General features: G+C 42.2%; 1 protein-coding gene across 1 annotated transcript in view; it reads left to right on the forward strand.

Moving 5' to 3' along the window:
* chrna8 (cholinergic receptor, nicotinic, alpha 8) overlaps positions 1–20,896 on the forward strand; it is an 85,328-nt gene extending 64,432 nt beyond the window's left edge. The window contains exon 5 of the mRNA XM_072257189.1: positions 20,375–20,896. Coding sequence (XP_072113290.1) covers positions 20,375–20,896 — 522 coding nt within the window. The remainder of the gene's footprint in view (positions 1–20,374) is intronic.
* Positions 20,897–23,948: the final 3,052 nt, after the last annotated feature.

Raw genomic sequence — 23,948 nt, forward strand, 5'->3', positions numbered from 1 at the left:
GGGTGGGGTGCCAATCAATTGAACTGCTTGTTTCTGGATAGTGTGAAGCATCTTGTGTACTGTTGAATTGCACTCATCAGAACAAGGAGTAAGAGTTTCATCACAATCCTGGCTTGTGGAAAGGCTTTGGTGAGTCACTTGCCTTGCCTCCAATTTGCTCCTAAAGCCTTATTCACAAGAAACTGTGCGATGGAATATTGAAGAAAATTTAAGGACAATATGACCTCAAGTGAACAAAGTTCTGAAAAGAATTGGTGCTTTAATTGGAGCAGATAGGGAGACAGATTCTGGAAAGGTGTAATAATAACAGGGTTGTCGTGGTGGGAGAATTTAATTTCACAAATATCAATTGGCATCTCTCTATAGCAACAGGTTTAGATGGGGTGGAGTTTGTTAGGTGTATTCAGGAAGGTTTCTTGACACAATATGTAGATACTCCTACAAAAGGAGAGGTTGTACTTGATCTGGTATTGGGAAATTAACCTGGTCAGGTGTTAGGTCTCTCAGTGGGAGAGTATTTTGGAGATAGTGATCACAATTCTATCTCCTTTACCATAGCATTGGAGAGGGATAGGAACAGACAAGTTAGGAAAGTGTTTAATTGGAGTAAGGGGAAATATGAGGCTATCAAGCAGGGACTTGAAAGCATAAATTGGGAACAGATGCACTCAGGGAAAAGTACGGAAGAAATGTGGCAAATGTGCAAGGGATATTTGCGTAGAGTTCTGTGTAGATACGTTTCAATGAGACAGGGAAAGGATGTTAGGGAACAGGAGCTGTGGTGTACAAAGGCTGATGTAAATCTAGTCAAGAAGAAAAGAAGAGCTTACGAAAGGTTCAAAAAACTAGGTAATGATAGAGATCTAGAAGATTATAAGGCTAGCAGGAAGGAGCTTAAGAATGAAATTAGGAGAGCCAGAAGGGACCATGAGAAGGCCTTGGCGGACAGGATTAAGGAAAACCTCAAGGCATTCTACAAGCATGTGAAGAGCAAGAGGATAAGACGTGAGAGAGTAGGACCTATGAAGTGTGACAGTGGAAAAGTGTGTATGGAACCGGAGGAGACAGCAGAGGTACTTAATAATACTTTGCTTCAGTATTCACAATGGAAAAGGATGTTGGCAATTGTAGGGATAACCTACAGTGGACTGAAAAGCTTGAGCATGCAGATATTTAGAAAGAGGATTTGCTGGAGCTTTTGGAAAGCATCAAGTTGGATAAGTCACTGGGACCGGAAGAGATGTACCCCAGGCTACTGTTGGAGGTGAGGGAAGAGATTGCTGAGCCTCTGGTGATGTTCTTTGCATCATCAGTGGGGATGGGAGAGGTTCTGGAGGATTGGAGGGTTGCAGATTTTGTTCCCTCTTTCATGAAAGGGTGTAGAGAGAGCCCAGGAAATTATAGACCAATGAATCTTACTTCAGTGGTTGGTAAGTTGATGGAGAAGATCCTGAGAGGCAGGATTTATGAACATCTGGAGAGGAACAATATGATTAGGAATAGTCAGCATGGCTTTGTCAAAGGAAGGTCGTGCCTTATGAGCCTGATTGAATTTTTTGAGGATGTGACTAAACACATTGATGAAGGAAGAGCAGTAGATGTAGTGTATATGGATTTCAGCAAGGCATTTGACAAGGTACCCCATGCAAGGCTTATTGAGAAAGTAAGGAGGTATGGGATCCAGGAAGACATTGCTTTGTGGATCCAGAACTGGCTTGCCCACAGAAGGCAAAGAGTGGTTATAGATGGGTCATATTCTCCATGGAGGTTGGTGATCAGTGGTGTGCCTCGGGGATCTGTTCTGGGACCCCTACTCTTTGTGATTTTTATAAAAGATCTAGATGAGGAAGTGGAGGAATGGGTTAGTAAATTTGCTGATGACACAAAGGTTGGGGGTGTTGTGAATACTGTGGAGGGCTGTCAGAGGTTACAGCAGGAAATTGGTAGGATGCCAAACTGGGCTGAGAGATGGCAGATGGAGTTCAACCCAGATAAGTGTGAGGTGGTTCATTTTGGTAGGTCAAATATGATGGCAGAATATTATGTTAATGGTAAGGCAGTGTGGAGGATCAGAGGGATCTTGGGGTCCGAGTCCATAGGACACTCAAAACTGCTGCGCAGGTTGATTCTGTGGTTAAGAAAGTATATGGTGCATTGACCTTCATCAATTGTGGGATTGAGGTAATATTGCAGCTATATAGGATCCCGGTCAGACCCCACTTGGAATACAGTGCTCAGTTCTGGTCGCCTCACTACAGGAAGGATGTGGAAACCATAGAAAGGGTGCAGAGGAGATTTACAAGAATGTTGCCTGGAATGGGGAGCATGCCTTATGAGAATAGGTTGTGTGAACATGGCCTTTTCTCCTTGGAGTTACAGAGGATGAGAAGTGACCTGATAGATGTGCATAAGATGATGAGAGGCATTGATTGTGTGGCTAGTCAAAGGCTTTTCCCCAGGGCTGAAATGGCTAGCACAAGAGGGCATAGTTTTAAAGTATTTGGGAGTATGCACAGAGGAGATGTCAGGGGTATGTTTTTTACGCAGAGAGTGGTTAGTGTGTGGAATGGGCAGCCGGCGATGTTGGTGGAGGCGTATATCATAGAGCCTTTTAAGAGACTCCTGGATAGGTACATGGAGCTTAGAAAAATAGAGGGCTATGGGTAACCCTGGGTAATTTCTAAGGTAAGGACATCTTCAGCACAGCTTTGAGGGCCGAAGGGCCTGTATTGTGCTGTAGGTTTTCTATGTTTCTACGTATCTATGTTTTGAAGGTTAATATTAGTCTCTATAAAGTTGATTGCTTCAGTATTGGGCACATTATCGTTTATAGTTACAGGCCATATAAAGGTCAGAGTGATAGAATGTCAGTGCTGGAGAGTCACAGTTGAAAGCATGTCAACCAAGCCACCAAATCTCATTCACCACTCGTATTCATGCTCCACGTACCTCCCAATTGATCATCACCAGTGCCACCTGAAATGTTGACATTCTTGTTCTCTATCCAAGCCATGGGTGAAATGAATTTCAACTTGAAACAAAATATTTAATTATAAATGAATAACTGATGCTGTGTTATTGTTTTGTCCTTTACTGCTTCAATTATAAGACCAAATGTGCAGACATGTTTAGCTGAATGGTCCCCTTCTGCTGTCTCTCGTTAGAATCTAAATTTAAGATATAAGTAATTAATCAAAACTGGAAAAAAGTATATTTTCATACACTAATATTGCTGCATTTGGATTAGGATAAAATGACCCTAATAACTAGAAACAGAACATTAGTGAAAGATTTCAAAAGTAGTATAGAGTTAATTTTCTTCACCATTAAACACCTCTGTGGTGTTCCTTCATTACAATTACAATAAAAGTTGTCTCTGCTTAAAATTAGATAAATTGTTTAATGATCAGCAGCCTTATTAAAGTGCTGTATTTTGTTTGAGCTACAGCAGTAGCTCCCAGACCACAGCCCCAGTGACCCCTCTCCCCTTCTGGCTATTACATAAAAATTATAAAGAATTTTGGTTTACGATGGACAATGAAAGAAAACAGCAACTGCAAATTCAAAGCAGTGACAAATATTTACAAAATATATTCAAATCTATTTAAAGCTACAAATCAAATTTATTTATTTAAATATAGTAAAACCAATTTGCATCGGCCATTTTAGAATGTATATTAGTAGTCCAACTATTCATCAAGGCAGCGAAACGACAATACAGGGACAAGATCCAGACGCAACTCTCCACCAACAACACACACAGCTTATGGCAAGGTCTGCACACCATCGCAGACTTCAAAGCTAAGCACAGTGGTGTTTCCAACATCACTGCCTCTCTCCCTGATGAGCTAAATCTGTTTTACATTCGACTCGATGTTGCCAACTCTGAGCCCCCGAAGAGAGCTGCCAAAGAGACCTGCATCTTGGTCATCTCTGAGGCTGAAGTACGCAGGTGTTTCCAACAAGTGGACAGTCACAAGGCTGCGGGACCGGACGGCATCCCAGGGCAGGTACTCTGCATGTGCACGGCACAACTGGCAGGTGTGTTTACAGCCATTTTTAGTCTTTCCCTCTCCCAATGTAGATTGCCCTCCTGCTTCAAATTATCCACCATTGTTCCTGTACCTGAAAAGACCAAGGTAACATGTCTGAATGACTGGCATCCTGTCACACTCACCTCAATAATAAGCAAATGCTTTGAGAGGCTGGTCAAGGACTACATCTGCAGCATGCTGCCACCCATACTGGACCCCCTACAATTCACCTACCAGCACAACTGATCAACAGATGACACAATAGCCACAGCTCTACACACCATCCTTACACATCTGGAGAAGAAGGATGCTTATGTGAGAATGCTGTTCTTGGACTACAGTTCAGCATTCAATTCCCTCCAGGCTCGACAAGAAACTCAGAGACCTCGGCATTCACCCTGCCTTGTGTAGCTGGATCCTGGACTGCCTGTCAGATTGCTGGCAGGTGCTAAGAGTGGACTCCCTCACCTCTGCCCCTCTGACCCTCAACACAGGTGCCCCTCAGGGCTGTGTCCTGAGCCCCCTCCTTTACTCCCTGTATACCCATGACTGTGCCGCCACCCACAGCTCCAATCTGCTAATTAAATTTGCTGACAATACATTGATTAGACTAATGAGGCAGCCATATAGAGAAGAAGTCAACACCCTGACACAGTGATGTCAAGAAAACAACCTCTCCCTCATTGTCGCAAAAACAAAGCAGCTGGTTGTGGACTACAGGAGGAATGGAGACAGACTAACCCCATTGACATCAATTGATCTGGGGTTGAGAGGGTGAACAGCTTTAAATTCCTTGGCATACACATCACTGAGGATCTCATGTGGTCTGTACATACCGGCTGTGTGGTGAAAAAAGCACAACAGTGCCTCTTTTACCTCAGACAATTGAAGAAGTTTGGTATGGGCCCCCCAGTCCTGAAAACTTTCTTCAGGGCACAAGTGAGAGCATCCCAACTGGCTGCATCACTGCCTGGTATGGGAACTGTATTTCCCTCAATCGCAGGACTATGCAGAATGTGGGACGGACAGCCCAGCACACCTGTAGTTGTGAACTTCCCACTGTTCAGGCCATTTACAAAGACAGGTGTGAAAAAAAGGGTCCAAAGGATTATCGACGGCCCAAGGCACCCCAACCACAAACTGTTCCAGCTGCTACCATCTGGGAAATGGTACCGCAGCATAAACGCCAGGACCAACAGGCTCTGGGACAGCTTCTTCCACCAGGCTATCAGACTGATTAATCCATGCTGATACAATTGTATTTCTATGTTATATTGACTGTCCTGATGTACATACCATTTATTATAAATTACTATAAATTGCACATTGCACATTTAGATGGAGACGTAACGTTAAGATTTTTACTTCTCGTATATGAAAGATATAAGTAATAAAGTCAATTCACTACGGCATTGCTCTTTCACTTTTCAGTGAGATGGACAGGTTTGGTGCAGTGATATCAGCTGAATGTTACTCAGAAGGAGTCTCAGATCCCCAGGTTCAGTAATTGACAGTCTGTTTTGTTGCTTTGAAAGAAGTTGGGTGATTGTACTGAAACCACGCTTCACTAAGTATGATGTTGGAAGGCAAGAAAGAACATCTTGACTTTTTCCCCAGTGCAGAATAGCATTCAGAGATTTCTTTCTGCTACCAAAAGTCTTAATATGATTTTTTTGAACCTTGACTTCAGTTCAGTCATTTTGTAGCTAGATCAGTTCTTCCTTTATCCTTCCTGTTAGTTCCTCATTACAAGTGTTCAGGAATGGATTTATTATTCAATCTGGAATCTGAATCGAGAGAAATCTTGAAATCTCTCTGGCATGTCTTTATGCAGCTCGCCCAGGTGGGCACAGCATACTTGAAGATCATCATCCTTTTTCCCTCTTCCAACTTAGAAATTGGAAAAAGGTTGTGATAGCCAATGTTGCACTTAAATGGGGTTAGCTTGGAATGTGGAAATGACTGATTTGACTTTGATAAGATTCGCATCATTTTCTTTGCAATTGAAGATTGATTTCAGTAAACTTTGAAAATAATTCTGACAAATAAGCAGTCATACCTAGTATTCTTGAGCTGATTACTGAATAAAGCATTCGCGTCTTCAAAAAATTTTATCACAGTTTCAAAAAGTGCACAGAAGTGTCTCTGGCAGTTTCCTTTTCAGAGACACCTGACATCTGAGTGCAACAGCAAGTGTTCAAACTGTTCATCATTCTCAATACAAAGCTCTTGAAATAGCTGAGAATTGTATTTACTGCGTGATAACAGTATTTAATGATCTGAGCAGCCAATCACTGAGCTTTTTGCAGCAAGATGTTGTCTGTGAATTACACAGTGGATTGTAAATATGTTAGGTACAGCTTTTTTCAAGAAAATAATAACCCCAAGGTGGCATCTTTTCATCGATGGTGCCCTATCTGTTGCACAAGCAAGAATGTGGGTGAGTGAAATGTTCCCAGTCCCCTTGCAAATAACAACTCTTGAACAATACTTTCATCTTTTATGAAGGAAACATAACTAAGAAACACAGATTTGTGCCTGGCAAAGTTGTCTCAACCAACTGCAGTGCAAATTCTGTTGTCCTAGGTACGTTGCACAATGCGCTTTCCACATTCTCAGACATTTTATCTATTTGTCTTTGAATAGAGTTTTCGCTGAGGTGAATCATTTTCATTCTTTGGTCTGATGACTTATTGCAAAACCATACTCAGAACCTCCCTTGCTGCTGGCAGAATCAGTTTTTCTCCAACTATATGATGCTTTCCAGATTTAGCAATAAAATGTTGTATGAAGCACACAAACCATCACCGTTTTGTTGCGAGGTGCTGGCAAACACTTTTTTAACTGCTTTGCATTTCTGAAAGTTTTCACGAAGTGACTGAAATTAAGGCAAGATTTTATTTGCTTTGTCATAGTTTATTCTCTTCAAAAGTTCAAGGAGCCTCAGTGGCTTCATTGCCTCACTTGAAAAAAAATTTCATACAACAGACACATTAGCTGCTCTTGGTTCCTTGGTGCTAGTATCAATCCATGTTCCATATACTCCATATTAATCTGTCAACAATTTGTTTTCATTTGGCCTACTTTTACTTATTGTTTATGTCTAACCTCAAGCACTGCGATCAATAAAGGGGAAACTTACGACGCTATCATAGCTCAGGCAAAACCTGACTCTCAGCCTGAAGGTACATAAAGTGGAGTAGCGATATCTCAGTTGGGTCATTGGCTAGAGAAATGTGGTCAAAACCATTCAAAAGGGCAGATTATGAACTGAACCCCTTTGAACAGCGTACCCGAATTCATAGGAATTGTGTTATTGCATGATTAGAGTGTGGGAATCATACTAGCTAACCCTGTACTACAGTAGTGAACGGCACTAATGCACAGGCCAGTTCTGGAAATAACAAGATTTCTTCAATCCAGGTTTCTCATGATGTGCTAAATACAGAAGTGTCACATTGCCTTTCAACAACTCTAATGTGCTTCGAGCAAAGTCTAAGAGAACTGTGGGTTAGTTAGTGATCAGGGGATTCTGTGATCATTGTTTTTAATTATGTGCCCTGAGGATCAAATGCTTATGATAAGTAATTCATTTATTAAATTACACCTCTAATTCCTCAGCTGCCCACTTTCTACTGAACATGCCCCCCACTGCCCCCTTTATGTTTATTACCCCCTTAGAAACTCAATATCACTCACTTTGGGAACTACTGGGCTACAGTAATTGAATTCTGCTCAGGATTCTGCTCATGTTACAATGATACAGAATTTGAGAGAACACCACAGAGACAAACAAACATCTTCTTTCTTATGTTGAATTGAATTATATTGTTTAATATAAGTGCAGTAGTTGTAAAATACACCTTCTGGTGCTACTTGGACACGTCTTCAGCGATGACCCTCGGGTCATTGGGTGTTTCGGGACTTTAATCATCAGACAACCTTGACCGGGCGACCCAGCCGGGGGTGATCAGCCCCCGACTTGTGTCCAAGTGGTGCACTAATCCACGGATCCCCCCTCCGGATCCACAGCCACCGTGAAGCCTTTTCTGCATCCTCCAGAATGTTCTTGGTGGCTCTTCTGCACTGCAGTCCTTTAACTCCAAGGAGTTTTAGAGTCTGCTGTAATGAATGGCCAGCAAAGCCCTGGCACCCAACTTTGACTGGCTCACAGTGAGCTCTCCAGCCATTGCTCCAGCATTCTGCAACAAGATTTGTGTATCTAGCTCTCTTGCGTTCGTTGGCCTCTTCAGTCTGGTCTTCCCAGGGAACAGTAAGTTCCAGCAGGACCACTTGCTTTGTAGACTCCGATACTAACACCATATCCAGATGGAGCGGAGTGGCTGCGATGTTCTCTGGGAACTTGAACTGCCTCCCTAGGTTGACTTGGAGCTGCCAGTCTCGTGCAGTGACAAGAAGCCCTCCCGAGGATCTAGGCCGATATTGAGCCTTCTCCTCCGCTCTAATAAAGGTGATGGACTGTTTGGGAGCGTGCTGATTTTTGCTGTCTTGAATCGCTGTGCTGATTGCATCTGCCATAGACCTTAGGACTTGGTCATGGCATCAGCGGCATCGCCCTTTCCCCAGCACTTTCGAGCAGCAACTTAGGATATGCTCCAAGGTCCCCCTCCTCTGGCACAGTTGGCATGCTGGAGTGTTTGCCATGCCCCACCTGTGCAGGTTGGCCGGGCTTGGGAGAACGTCAGAGACTGATTGGATGAGAAACTTGATGCACAATGGTTTGGCTCTCCAGAGCTCTGTCCAGGTGAACTTGCGGGTTCCGCATGCTCCCATCTAGTCCAGGCGCCTTGTTTGTACATGCCGACCATCTCGCTGTATCGTTCTTCCTCCACTTCTGCTCGTATCTCATCCTGAACCAGTTGACGCTTCTCCCTTCCATGGGTTTTGTCATAGCGTGATTTGGGAAAACAGCCCAGTCCTGCCCGCCCCACCGCCACAGTGCCCACCAAAATGTTGTGCTGCAGCCAAGCCTCCGCTCTGTCGGAAGCTTCCTGTGCCTTTCCAGTCTTTACGTGGATTCCTGCCGAAGCGACTTTAACATCAGAGGAGTCTCGGTACATCATAACCTCCCTGGCTCGAGCGACTTTGAATTCCTTTGATAGGCCGCTGATGGGGAGCTGCGGCTTGGTGGAACACCCATACAGGGCAATGCTGCTTAAGGTCCGGGGGGCCCAACCACCTCCGGAGAAACTGACTGATGGTCTTCTCTAGAGCCCCCACTATTGACATTGGCACCTCGTAGACTAGAAGGGGCCAGAGTAGCCTTGGCAAGACTCCGTGTTGGTACATCCAGGCTTTGAATTTTCCTGGAAGCCCCAACTTGTCAATTGTGGTGAGCCAGGTTATCAAGTTGCTCCTGGTTTGTTGAAGTGCGGCTGTGTCCTTTAGGGAACTGTCGAAGATCTTGCCCAGGCTCTCGACTGTTTTTTCTGTCATCGTTGGAATCTGGATCCCTCCCAGGGTAAAGCAGAACCGGTCAGCCACTCTTCCCTTCTTCAGGACCAGAGACCAGGACTTGGCTGGTTTAAAGCTCATCCTTGCCCATGAGCTGAGTCGCTCCAGCCCTTGAAGGAGCCATCTTCACCCAGGGACGGATATTGCCGTCACTGTCAGGTTGTCCATGAATGCTCTTATGGGGGGCTGCCGAGTACCAGATCTAGACATGGGGCCTCTACATTCCACCTCTGCTGTCTTGACAATCATTTTCATGACCAATGAGAAGAGTGACACCGAGATTGTGCAGCCAATGATTATGCCCTTCTCCAGCCGATGCCAGGCGGATGTTAATGACCCTGAGGAGACTCTCAACCTGAAGTTGCTGTAATAGTCCAGAATGAGGTTTTGGAGCATCTCTGGAACATGGTGTCTTGTCAGTGCTGTTTCAACGAGCTTGTGTGGGATGGGTCACTGAAAGTGATACTGAGATGGTGAATTATCTCCTCTACAGAACAAGTGAGGTGGCCACTTCGCTTCTGTCCTAGTATCCTCTTGGTGAAGCCGAAGAGATTGTTAATGAAAGCACTGCGCTATCGGGCCCTCTCCTTGCCCTTCCTTTGGTGCCACTCAGCCCGCCTGAGTGTGATGAGCCTCCTCCTTATGATATCTGTGAGGTCTGACAGGGCAGTCTTCTCCTCCTCCTTGGCCAACTTAAACTGGTGCTTCAGAGATTTGAGTTCTTGTGTCAGCTGGCTGATCTTCAGTTCCCGCCGGTTTGGTCTCGCTGGATTACTTGTTCCATGCTTTTTCTTGATGCCAAACCGTTCTGAGTCTATGCTCATTATGAGGGTGCACATAGTCCGGAGCTTCTGGTCAGCATTGCCCTTCAATATGACCTCCAGGATCATGTCTACATCCTCATTCAACTGGAGCCACTCCTTCTTGTTAGCGGCAGGCCACTTCACCTGACGCTGTTCTGACTTTCTGCTCACTGGGGGAACTTGTGTTGCTTGGGGGTTCCGAGCACTGTGGGGTGACTCCGGGCCTGACTTCTTCTCCGTATGACCAGGTTCTGTAGTCAGCACCACAGAACTTGTAGTACTAGCTCCTGCGCGTTGCCTCACTTGTTCCCTCCTCAAGCAGGCCATCTTTGTCTTTTGCATTTATATTAAAACATTTGCATTTATATTAAAACTAAAACTGCAGCCTGTTATCTTAGTTTCTGAGATTTCTCTTGGCTGTTGTAAAGAGAGAATTCTGAAAACAAGCAGTCATAGTTCCATCTGTAGCACAATCCTCTGCAGATAAGCAAATAGCAATTGCAATTTGTTGAGGGCTTAATCAATCAGAAGGAAAACCTTCAATTATTGAAAATATAATCATGCAGATTAAAAGTTTGACTTGGTATTTGGGTAGTGACAAGGACCTCATAAAATGGATGTCATTCTGTCAAAGATATTAATACTGAGTAAGTTTATTTCTCATTGGACTCAACCTGTTCATTATGGTTAATTGCACTATGGTTAGAAACAACGTCTTGTACACAGGAGAACACTTATAGAATTTTAATCGGCTCCTCTTTTCCTGGTGCAGAAATCTAATATATTTTACAAAAAAAAATTGTTGAGCGTAGAAGGTTGAGGGGGGACTTGACAGAGGTGTTTAAAATTATGAGGGAGATCGATAAAGTTGACGTGGATAAGATTTTTCCATTGAGAATGGAGGAGATTCAAACAAGAGGACATGAGTTGAGAATTAAAGGGCAAAAGTTTAGGGGTAACATGAGGGGGAACTTCTTTACTCAGAGAGTGGTGGCTGTGTGGAACGAGCTTCCAGCAGAAGTGGTTGAGGCAGGTTTGATGTTGTCGTTTAAAGTTAAATTGGATAGATATATAGACAGGAAAGGAATGGAGGGTTGTGGGCTGAGTGCAGGTCAGTGGGACTAGGTGAGAGTAAGAGTTCGGCATGGACTAGAAGGGCCGAGATGGCCTGTTTCCGTGCTGTATTTGTTATATGGTTACATGGTTATACTGTATGCAGTACTTAGATATTGCAATCTTCCTTATATGTTCTGATACACTGTTTTTGAATCTTGTGCTTTTTACTTTCTGAGAGACTTGCGTAATTTGAATCATGCTGATATCACTGTTGCAGGTTGCAGGGGTTTCCATGAATTAACATTTGATAACAACCAACAAGGAAAGTAATGTCCATGCCTCAGTTATTATAATAATATTTTACTTCTGCACTGTCCACAGCATCTGGTTCCACCTAAAATGCAATTTGTTAGCATATCTTGAAAGTATAAAGGTGTCAATCCATTCATTTGGAAGTGCTCTGTCTATAAGTTTATTAGAACAGCAGTCAAGAAGACTTCAGCTGATTACAATACAGTTTAGTCCAGGGATAGCATATGGGTTAACTGAATTCCCAGCACTGATAGTTTTCTCTGTATGGCTCTACAACTTTGAGTTACACTCTTGCTTTATTTCATCAGTTTTAAGGGTTCTTAAAACTAGTTAAAAGTAGTTTAAACACAGTTCATTTATTTTTAGTGATTCATGTTTAAACCCAAGCACATTCTTAAAATACAGTTAAACCTCAGAGGATTTCTTTCTCACAGAAGACTTCCAAATTGCAAAGCATTTCTAAAACACAAAGGATTTCCAAAACACAGGTACAATTCCTAGAAGCTAAAAAGACATACCAACAAACTGCAGATGAACCAGTCATCATTTGCAGAAGTCAAAGACAGAGGAATGGATTCTAGTTCACCCCATGTTTCTGTCATTCTTCTTGAAGTTCCTCAATCATTTGTAAAAAGCAAGAACTGCTTTCTACATTTATAGTGTTCCTCTGCCACTTGGGTGACTTCACAATCATGTGAATATATTATTCAGATACCTTTTTGCACAAATGGTCTAAAAGCTTCTGGATACAGAGTTCCTAGCTACCACAATGATAATATCAATCTGGTCTGCAAGCTTCCTTGAACTTAACAACTTAGCCAGTGCTGTCTAGATTGAAAGCCAAATTAAATATCAGAATCAGAATCAGAATCAGGTTTATTATCACCGGCATGTGACGTTAAATTTGTTAACTTATTAGCAGCAGTTCAATGCAATACATAATTTAGCAGAGAAAAAAATAATAAAATAATAATAATAATAAAAATAATAATTGAACAAGCAAATCAATTACTTATATTGAATAGATTGAAAAAACAGAAATACTGTATATAAAAAAAAGGTGAGGTAGTGTCCAAAGCTTCAATGTCCATTTAGGAATCGGATGGCAGAGGGGAAGAAGCTGTTCCTGAATCTCTGAGTGTGTGCCTTCAGGCTTCTGTATCTCCTACCTGGTGGTAACAGTGAGAAAAGGGCATGCCCTGGGTGCTGGAGGTCCTTAATAATGGATGCTGCCTTTCAGAGGCACTGCTCCCTAAAGATGTCCTGGGTACTTTGTAGGCTAGTACCCAAGATGGAGCTGACTAGATTAACAACTTTCTGCAGCTTCTTTCGGTCCTGTGCAGTAGCCCCTCCATACCAGACAGTGTTGCAGCCTGTCAGAATGCTCTCCACGGTACAACTATAGAAGTTTTTGAGTGTATCTGTTGACATGCCAAATCTCTTCAAACTCCTATAGCCACTGTCTTGCCTTCTTTATAACTACATCGATGTGTTGGGACCAGGTTAGATCTTCAGAAATCTTGACACCCAGGAACTTGAAGCTTCTCACTCTCCCCACTGCTGATCCCTCTATGAGGATTAATATGTGTCCCTTTGTCTTACCCTTTCTGAAGTCCACAATCAGCCCTTTCGTCTTACTGACGTTGAGTGCCAGGTTGTTGCTGTAGCACCACTCCACTAGTTGGCATATCTCACTCCTGTACTCCCTCTCATCGCCACCTGAGATTCTAACAACAATGATTGCATCATCAGCAAATTTATAGATGGTATTTGAGTTATGCCTAGCCACACAGTCATGTGTATACAGAGAGTTAGAGCAGTGGGCTAAGCACACACCCCTGAGGTGCGCCAGTGTTGATCGTCAGCGAGGAGGATATGTTATCAGCAATCCGCACAGATTGTGGTCTTCCAGTTAGGAAGTTGAGGATCCAATTGCAGAGGGAGGTACAGAGGCCCAGGTTCTGCAACTTCTCAATCAGAATTGTGGGAATGATGGTATTAAATGCTGAGCTATAGTCGATGAACAACATCCTGACGTAGGTGTTTGTGTTGTCCAGGTGGTCTAAAGCTGTGTGGTGAGCCATTGAGATTGTGTCTGCTGTTGACCTATTGTGATGATGGGCAAATTGCAATGGGTCCAGGTCTTTGCTGATGCAGGAGTTCAGTCTAGTCATAACCAGCCTCTCAAATCATTTAATCACTGTTGATGTGAGTGCTACTGGGTGATAATCATTAAGGCAACCCACAATATTCCTCTTAGGCACTGGTATAATTGTTGCCTTCTTGGAGCAAGTGGGAACTTCTACCCATAGCAATGAGATGTTGAAAATATCCCTGAATACTCCCACTAGTTGGTTAGCACAGGTTTTCAGAGCCTTACCAGGAACTCCATTGGGTCCTTCCAACTTGCGAGGGTTCACTCGCTTTAAAGACAGCCTAACATCAGCCTCAGAGATGGAGATCACAGGATCATCAGGTGCAGCAGGGATCTTCACAGCTGTAGTTGTGTTCTCCCTTTCAAAGCGTGCATAGAAGGCGTTGAGTTCAGCTGGTAGTGAAGTATCACTGCCATTCATGCTATTGGGTTTCGCTTTGTAGGAAGTAATGTAAGGTAACCCTGCCAAAGTTGCCGTGCATCTGATGTCACCTCCAACCTTGTTCGAAATTGACTCTTCACCTTTGAAATAACCCTCCACAAATCATACCTGGTTTTCTGGTACAGGCCTGGGTCACCAGACTTGAATGCCACAGATCTAGCATTCAGCAAACAATGTACCTCCGGGTTCATCCATGGCTTTTGGCTTGGGAATGTACAGCGAGTCTTTGTGGGCACACACTCATCGACACAGGTTTTAATGAAGTCGATAACAACTGCAGCATACTCATCCAGGTTCGAAGATGTATCCCTGAATACAGTACAGTCCACCAATTCAAAGCAGTCCTGTAAGCGGTTCTGTGCTTCCCTTCTCCATACCTTCTTGGTCCTCACTGCTAATGCTGCAGTCTTCAGTCTCTGCCCATACTCAGGGAGTAGAAGTACAGCCAGGTGATCAGACTTCCCAAAGTGAGACGTGGAATAGCACAGTAGGCATTCTTGATGGTGGTGTAGCAATGGTCCAGTGTGTTGTTTCCTCTGGTATTGCAATGATCTGTTGATGGTAATTGCTTAGTGATTCTTTCAGACTGGCCTGGTTAAAATCTCCCAAAACGATGGTGAAGGCGTTAGGGTGCTCTGTTTCGTGCATGCTGATCCCATTGCTCAGCTCATCTAAAGCCTCCTTGACATTAGCCTGAGGTGGAACGTAAACTGCTACCAAAATGACCCCAGAGAACTCTCGTGGTAGGTAAAAAGGACAGCACTTAACTGCTAGATATTTTAGGTCCGGTGAGTAGAATTGGGACAGCACTGATTTATTTGTGCACCAAGAAGAATTGATCATGAGGCATACTCCTCCACCTCTGCTTTTGAGAGACCCTATAGATCTACCCTGATGGTGTATCATAAACCCGTTGATCTGGATCACTGCATCCGGTACGGAAGGGGTTAACCAGGATTCCGTGAAACAAAGGACACACATAGTCCTAATGTCCCTCTGATTCAGCTCCTTAGCTCTGAGATCATCAATTTTATTCACCAGAGATTGTACATTCGCCAGAAAGATAGTTGGTATAGGGAGTTTAAAACTCCATTTCCTTAAACACACTTGTAACCCCGATCTACACCCACGCTTCCTCCAAGGTGTCCTCCATGGGCACTTCCAACCACAATCGGTGTTGCTTCCATGGGTTTTAAGTAGCGATAGTTCATTTAAACATCTTTGTTGACTGTACTGACCTTGGAAGCAGTTGTGCTTTATAGCTGTTACAGGCTGAAACAGGAATATTTTATCGTATCCATTGAGAGTACTGCTGCTACGCGAGTTGCGCCTGGGTGCCCCATTGTCTTACACATGCGTGGCAGGGTGGGCATGCTTCTCTACCAAAGAAGGAGTAAGGCATTCCTTCCTTCACTAGCATGCAGGTCAGCCTTGGACAAGGTGTTAGCACCTGCTTAACCCTTCATTCAGGGTAATGTGATGCCATGGGAGCAAGTGGTGGATGGCCGTATGAGCACTAGTGCATATCACTAGTCCTGTTTATGCGACCACTGATGCCAGGCAGACAATCCCTGATGAGTATTGATGATAGCTGGGATCACCAGTTTTCTAAAGATCCTGCCCAGAAGAAGGCAATGGCAAACCACTCCTGCAGAAATGATTGCCAAGAACAATTATGGTCAAAGACCATGATTGCCCACATCATACGACACAGCTCATAATGGTGATGATGATTGTCTTACAATACACCTCTTGAGCAATATGCTCAGGTGCTGTGGGCCAGCAATCTGCTCTATGGACAGTATTTGTTTGCAAAGTTAGCCTTATAACTTCAAGCTGATCACTGTTTGCCATTTACATTAAGAACTGAAGACTGGTTCCCAGGAGCTAAACTAAGAATATCGGTTAATTTATTTAAAAACAACACCTTGATCTTTAGAAGTGTCAGCTGCTGTGTTTAGAAAGCTGAGCTTAGCACTTGTTCTTATTGTGGTGCATTGTTGTCCATGGTGAGCTTGATGTCCAAGATCATAGCTCCCTGAAAGTAGCAGCACAAGTGGATAAGGTAGTCAAGAAGATGTACTTGGTGTACAGTATGTTCACCTTCATCAACTGCGACAGTGAGTATATTAGTAGAATGTTACGTTGTAGTTATAATACATTTTAGTTAGGCTACATTTTGAGCACCGTGTGCAATTCTGGTAACCACAAGACAAGAAGAATGTCATGAATATCAAAGAGGTCCATCTAACATGTTGTCAGATTTGGAGTGTTTAACTACCCTATTTATTTTTGTTGTTACTTTTTGGGAGCCATGCGTTTGCACCCCGAGACCACATCAGTACATCCCAAATCTCCTGTCATCTACTGTATACTTTCCCCTTGCATTTGACACCCCAAAATTCATCACCTCACTAATGCCCTATCTGCCATTTCTCCACCTAAATTTCCAACTGATCTATATCTTGCTACAACCTGTGACAACTTCCTCTTCATCCACCAATTTCATTTAGTCTACAAACACTAATTAAATCACTTATGTTTTCATCTATATCATTAATATATATTACAAACAAGAGGTCCCAGCATCAATACTTGGTGAGCACTACTGGTGAAAGACATTCAATCAGAATAACACCCCTCTACCAAAAGCCTTTAACTTCCATGACCAAGTAAATTTTGCATTAATTTACCAACTTACTATGGATTTCATGTTACTGAATTTTCTGAATCAACCTTCCATGAGGTAGTTATTAAATACTTTATTAAAGTCTAGTTGGACAACATGCACTATCCTACTCTCGATAGTCACCCTTATTACTTCCTGAAAACTTCAATCCAATTTCTGAGACAGGACATTTCCTCACAACTATGCTGACTTTCGTTAATATGCTTTGTTAACTCTTCACAAAACTCACTCAATTTAGACAGTTAGGATCTGCCCTTGATGAAAGCATGCTAGCTATCACGGATTAGCTCCCTCTGTCTTTCCAAGTGATCATTAATCCTGTCCCTCAAAAATGGAACACATTTCTCACGCTCTAGTTACCTGGTACCTCACTTGTGGCCAATGCACAAGTCTCATCCAGAGCCCTAACAATATCTTCCCTTGTCTCCTATTTCAACCTGAGAGAAATCTCATCTAGCACTGGGGATTTATTCATCTTTAAGCCACTTAGGTATCAAGTACCTTCTTTTTATTTATGTAGCCTTGCACCAGACTCCTATTTGCCTTCCTAAGTTCTTCACACATTTTTAGTGGAGATGTGGGTTAGTAAGTTTGCAGATGATATGAAGGTTGGTGGAGTTGTGGGCAGTGTAGTTGTAGATTGCAATGGGACTTTGAGAAGGGGTCCTAGAACAGATCCTTGGGGGACAGCATCATTTCCCAACGTCCAGACAGAATATGCTCCATCTACAACCACTCTCTGCCTTCTATGTGCAGACCAATCTGTAATCAATCTCCCACGACTGACTACAACAGTAGCTCAAGATGTGAAACAAAACAATGTTGGAATCTTCCAGCAGCATGTGGAGAGAAACAGAACCAATGCTGCAGGTAGAGGCTATGTATGAGAACTGGCTAAACAGATAAAAATATAAACACAAGAAAGTCTGCAGATGCTGGAAATCCAAAGCAACACACACTAACTGCTGGAGCAACTCAGCAGGTCAGACAGCATCTATGCAAATGAATAAACAGTTGATGTTTCAGCTGAGACTCTAACCTGCTGAGTTCCTCCAACATTTTGTGTGTGTTGCTTTAAACAGATAAATCTGGTTATCTGAATTCTTGCAGCATTCCCAAATGGCTAAATGGAAAACGCTGTTCTTCAGCCTACTTTGGGCTTCATTAGAATAGTACAGGAAGCCAAACATAATGAAGTAAGAGGAATGAATGGAGAATTAAAATGCCAGATAAGTAGAAATTAAAATTTCCCTTGTGGACTGAAGGTGGTGGTGGGGCGGGGGGGCGGGGGGGGGGGAGCTTTCTACAAAATCATTGAATTTATGTATGTTTTCTTTCTCCAGTATGGAAGTGACCATATCTTGAGCTCTAATTGTAATAATTAAATCAAAGAGGTGTGAGTGAATTGATGTACCACCCGGAAGGACTGTTTGGATTCTGAATAGTGGGAAGGGATGAGATAAAAAGGCAGGTGTTGGATCTCCTGTGGTTACACAGAGAGCAGTGAAAAGGGGAGAGATGACAGAAAGGGAAGAGTATGGAGTTGCAAAAAGATTACTACCTTCTGGATGCAGAAGGGGGAGGAAAAGGGAATATATACCCTTGGAATTTCATTGAATATTGAGTATTGAAATGGATGATTAAAAGTTTTGTCAGAATGATGGATTTTAAAAACATACTGTCAAAAAAAGAGGGATAGAGAGTTTGAGAGACTTAAGGTGAGAATGTCACTGGTAAGCCTCAGTAGCACAGTGGTTAAAGCAATGCTATTACTGCTCAGAGCAATACAGAGTTCAATTCTGGTGCCTTTCTGTAAGGAGTGTCTGTACTTCCTCCCCGTAGAACGTGTGGGTTTTCTCCAGGTCCTCTGATTTACTCCCACAATCCAAAGATCCACCGGGTAGGTTAATTGGTCTTTGTAAATTATCCTGTGATTAGGTTATGGTTAATCAGGTTTGTTAGGTGTTGCTGGGTTGGTGCGACTCGAAGGGCCAGAAGGGCCTATTCCATGCAAATAACATTAAAATAGAAGACTAAGTGGTGAAGAGTGATCACCAATAGTAAACCACATTAGCTCATACTGATTATTTTAACCTGCTTAAAGTTAAGACTAACCACCTAACTGGATTTTAGGGTTCCATACAGGCAGGGTTTGCGGGGCAGCAGGTTTCTTTCCCAGAACTTTCATGAATCAGACGGGATTTTACAATAATCCAATAGATTTACGATCGCTGTTATGGACATTTTATTCCAATTTTATTTTAGTAATTAACCTGCTACTGTGGTGAGTTTAAATCCAAATCTACATGTGATTTCTCCAGGTTCTGGATTACTAGCCAATAACAATCACCATGCTGCTGGACTCCACTGGAATCTTGGCAGTGTACATTTTATTTTTAAGGCTCACTTTACCCCTCCCATAGTTATATGGCTCTCTTCAAACTATTATCTTCAATCTCCAATGTTTCATCCTCAACTAATGCAACTAAAGTGGATTGTTTACACAAGTTAGGTGCTCCATTTCCCATACAGTTACTATTTGTGTACTTCAAAAATATCTAATAACACCTTTAGATATTTAGTAAAGCTCCAATAATCAGCTGACTGGTTGCCCAGAAATCCCAAAGGTTCGGCATCCAGCTCACTGCAAAATATTTCTGATGTTCCCTTTAAACTCACAGCTCCTTATAAACTCATCGGCGCCCTGTTTCCAGCACTTCTTATGAAGTCACTAGGTTCCCATTTTTACGTTCCCTTCAAACCCATGGCGATTTGTCTCTTATGTTCTCCTAGTCAGACCACTCTTCTATTAGTCAGACCACATTTGATGTATTCTGAGCAGTTTCAGGCTCCATATCTAAGAAAGGATATGCTGGTATTGAAGAGGGTGTAGACGATGTTCATAATCTGGAAATGAAAGGGTTGACAAATGAGGAGTGTTTAATGGCTCTGGACCTGCACTCATTGGAGTTTGGAAGAATGAAGGGAAATCTCACAGAGACCAACTGAATTTTGAAAGGGCTGGGTAAAATGGATGTGTAGAAGAAATGGACCAGAGGGCAAAGCCTCAGAGTCGAAGGACATCCCTTCAGAACAGCGATGAGGAGGAATATCTTTAGCCAGAGGGTGGTGAATCTGTTGAATGGTGGAGCAGACTATGTTTTATGGGCTTGAAACCTGCACTGAAAAAGAAACATTATACTACTGTGTAAAATTTAAATAGATGCATTGAAAGTGCGACAAGGTGTTTAAAGAAATAATGTACAACAGTTCAGAAAGTATGGCAGTCCACCAAGTCCAGAGTGTAGCAGTTCACCTGAATTTCCCCATTGTGCAGTTGTGAAAAACTCTACCAAATTGTAAATTTGTTCCTCGTTTTGAACTATATTTCTCCTAACTTTCTGACAGGTGCGAGTGGTACTATTGAACTGGTGTGCATGGTTTCTCCGAATGAAGAAACCTGGAGAAGGAAAGACTGACATCCCCTATAGGTACAATCAACAACAGCAAGATATCAGCAACAGCATGGAGATGAGCAGGCTTCCCAGGCAGCGCTCTAGTAATGGCAACATGATCTACGTTGGCTATCACACTGTGGAAAACCCATGCTGCCCTCCCTGCAGTGACTCGAGCTTCATGTGTGGTCGGATCGCCTGTTCACCCACTGAGGACAATGGCATTGCACAGAGTGGGCTCCTGGTTGGCAGTCCTCCTGAGATAGGGAAGATTCTAGAGGAGCTGCAGTTCATCACCAGGCACTTCAAGGACCAGGACGAAGGTGAAGCCATCTGCAGCGAATGGAAGTTTGCTGCCGCGGTTGTTGACAGACTCTGCCTTGTAACATTTACTGTTTTTTCTATAGTTTGTACATTTGCCATATTGATGTCAGCCCCTAATTTCATAGAAGCTGTTTCTAAAGATTTTGTATGAGACATGATTTGTATGAGACAGCCAGTGTAGCATAGCAGTTGGCACAACGCTATTACAGCTGGGCACGTTGGAGTTTGGAGTTCAATTCCGACATCATCCGTAAGGAGTCTGTGTGTCTTCCCTGTGGAGTGCATGAATTTTTTCCGGGTGCTCCGGTTTCTTCCCACAGTCTAAGGACGTACTGGTTGGTAGGTAGGTTAATTGGTCATTGTAAATTATCTCATGATTAGCCTAGGGTTGAATCGGGGATTTCTGGCGCGGCACAGCTCGACGGACCTATTTTGCACTGTATCAGAATAAATATATAAATAAATCAGTGAGATCAGTTTCTCAGCAAATCTCCAGTGGTGAAAATTGCTAAGCTGAGTGCCCTATTACTGAGCAAGTAATTTCTCATTTAAAAAAAACATATATTACTTTTTCCTTTCATTTTCATTTAAAAAAATATAAAAACAAATAATTTTGCATTTCCATTTGAAGTCAACAATTCTGTTGTCCAAATAATTGTATGACTAATGATGTTTGCTAATAACTTTCAAACTTAATTACCAAAAATGATTTTGTGACAAGACTGATACTGCGATCACTTGCTGATTTCCAATTACCACAGACAGACTACACAGTGGGGAATTGAAAATAGGCAAGAATCTTACCTCTACAATCTGGTGACTAACTACTTCATGAAATAAAAAAAAACAGTACCACATTTGTATCTCCCTATAATCTTCCAGAACAATTCAGTTGAGTAATGTACTTTGATGCAGTTTCATCAGAACATGTTACAGTAAATATTCTTTCTTTTTTATTAAAAATGTACTCCTGAATTAAAGAGTTAAGAACAGAACAAGTAGGTCCATCATCGTAATGGAAAACGGCATTTGAAACTTGTACCAGAACAGTTACATTCCTAATACAGTCATGATGTCTTTATTTGTTAATACCTATCATTGATGAAAGGATTATAGTCTTTCCAATTGTATAATATTCTCTCTATATGTGTATATATATATATATCTGGATAGCCTGTGTGACAACGCTGTGGATAGGGTTGAGCTATTGGCAGGTCAATGTGACTGATAATCTGTCACTAGTGAGTTGTGTGACTGAAATAACACAATCTGACAGAAGGAAAAATCTATAGATGCTACAAGATCCATGACAGGCCAAATAAACTGGTGTTTGAATGTGGAATGCCACTTCTACATCCATTCAATTCATGTACATATCCCAAGGTATTCATCGCAGACTCCATTATAAAAGATAATATGCAGTTCTCAAAGAGGAACTTGGAGACTAAGGCAATGTACAGTCGACATACCATATATCAGAAAAACATTATATGACAATTGATTTTAAAGCTGTTCATATGTATACATTTCCAATGAAGCAGGAGTGACTGTATTTAAAACAAAAACATCACTGACTATAACATATGTTAATAACTACTTAAATAAGACCAGAAAATACTGGGGATATTCACTAGGCCAGGCAGCATCATTTAAGTGAATAATCTTTCATCAGGTGACCCTTCATTGCACTGAATTTTCTGCTTTTATTTAAGATTTCCAGCATTGATGGCATTTTTTAGCTTTATTGTTAATAATTCCTGAGCCCTGAAGACCCCTGTAATTTTTTGTTCCCTTCAGTTTCTATTAGTACATAGAATATATAGCATAGAAACATAGCACTTAACTGCTCTCTATTGATGTTTGGCTTTACTTCATTTATCCCAAAATGCATATCTCACTGCTCCATTTTCCTCATGCTCAGAGTCTCCATGCTATTAACTTCAATTTGAATTTGTCCACATGTAGAAAGCTCCACATACTATATAGCTTCCACATAAAATATTGCACTACTTTATTTGAACCATTATGTGCACCTGAATTCAACACTGCCTGATACTTCCTCTTCCATTTCTGCACTGTGACGATTAAATGACTTACCTCTTCAAGTGTCATAGTATCATACAGCAAAGTACTGGGCTCTTAGTCCCAAATGGTCCATGCTAACCAAGATGCCAGTCAGGCAAGCTTTTATCATTTGCTGATGCTTGTGCTATAACCTTCTAAACCTTTTCTGTCAGTGTATAGTACCTGGTCTTTACAGTCATGGTCTTTTGAAAGTTTGTTTTAATGCCTGCCTCAACCATTTCTTCTGGCAGCTGATTCAGCTTCTCTTGCCCCTCAACTCCCAGTTAAATCTTTCCCCTAACCCATAAGTCTTGATTTCCCGACCCCGGGGGAAACTGAGCACATTCGCACATTCTATATCCCTCAGGATCTTATATACCTTTAGCATCACTTGCAGTCTCTCATGTTCCAAGAGAACAAGGTTCTAAACTGATCAGCCTCTCCCTATAACTCTGTACCTTCAACTCTATTCCTTCAGACCTAACAATAGCATTGTAAATCTTTTCTGCATTATTTACAATTTAATAAAGTCTTTTCTATAGCAGGGTGACCAAAACTAACCACAATATTCCAAGGGCAGTCTCACCAGTGTCTTATACAACCACAGGATAACATCCCAACTTCTGTATTTAGTGACGAAGGCCAGCATATTATAACTCACCTTTCACAGCAGCTTACTCTGAGGAACCTACCAAAGGCCTCATTGAAGTCCATATAGATCATATCTATTACCCTGCTCTCATTGACCTTCTTTGTTATTTCATCAAACACTTAATCAAGTTTGTAAGATTATGACCGCCCATGCTGCCTACCCCTAATCAATGCCTGACTTTCATGATGCATATGTATCTTCTCCCTCAGAATCCTCTCCAGTGATTAACTTATCACAGATGTTAGGCTTACTGGTCTATACTTCTCCAACTCTGCAACTTATTTTAAGAAAAAAAAGAATATGCCTCTCTTACAGTGAATGAACTGAAACTGGAATATGACACAAGGGGCCATAAAGACACCATTAGTTATAACACCTAGCCATTTGCAAGTTGTAGAGGGATATTTTTTAGTCCTAACCTGTAGTAACATACCTTGAAGCTAGTTTGAGGTGCAATGACACCAGTAAGGTGTGTTATTGGAAGTTT

Source organism: Mobula birostris, chromosome 5 (assembly GCF_030028105.1).
Source record: "Mobula birostris isolate sMobBir1 chromosome 5, sMobBir1.hap1, whole genome shotgun sequence".
In the NCBI taxonomy this organism is placed as follows: Eukaryota; Metazoa; Chordata; class Chondrichthyes; order Myliobatiformes; family Myliobatidae; genus Mobula; species Mobula birostris.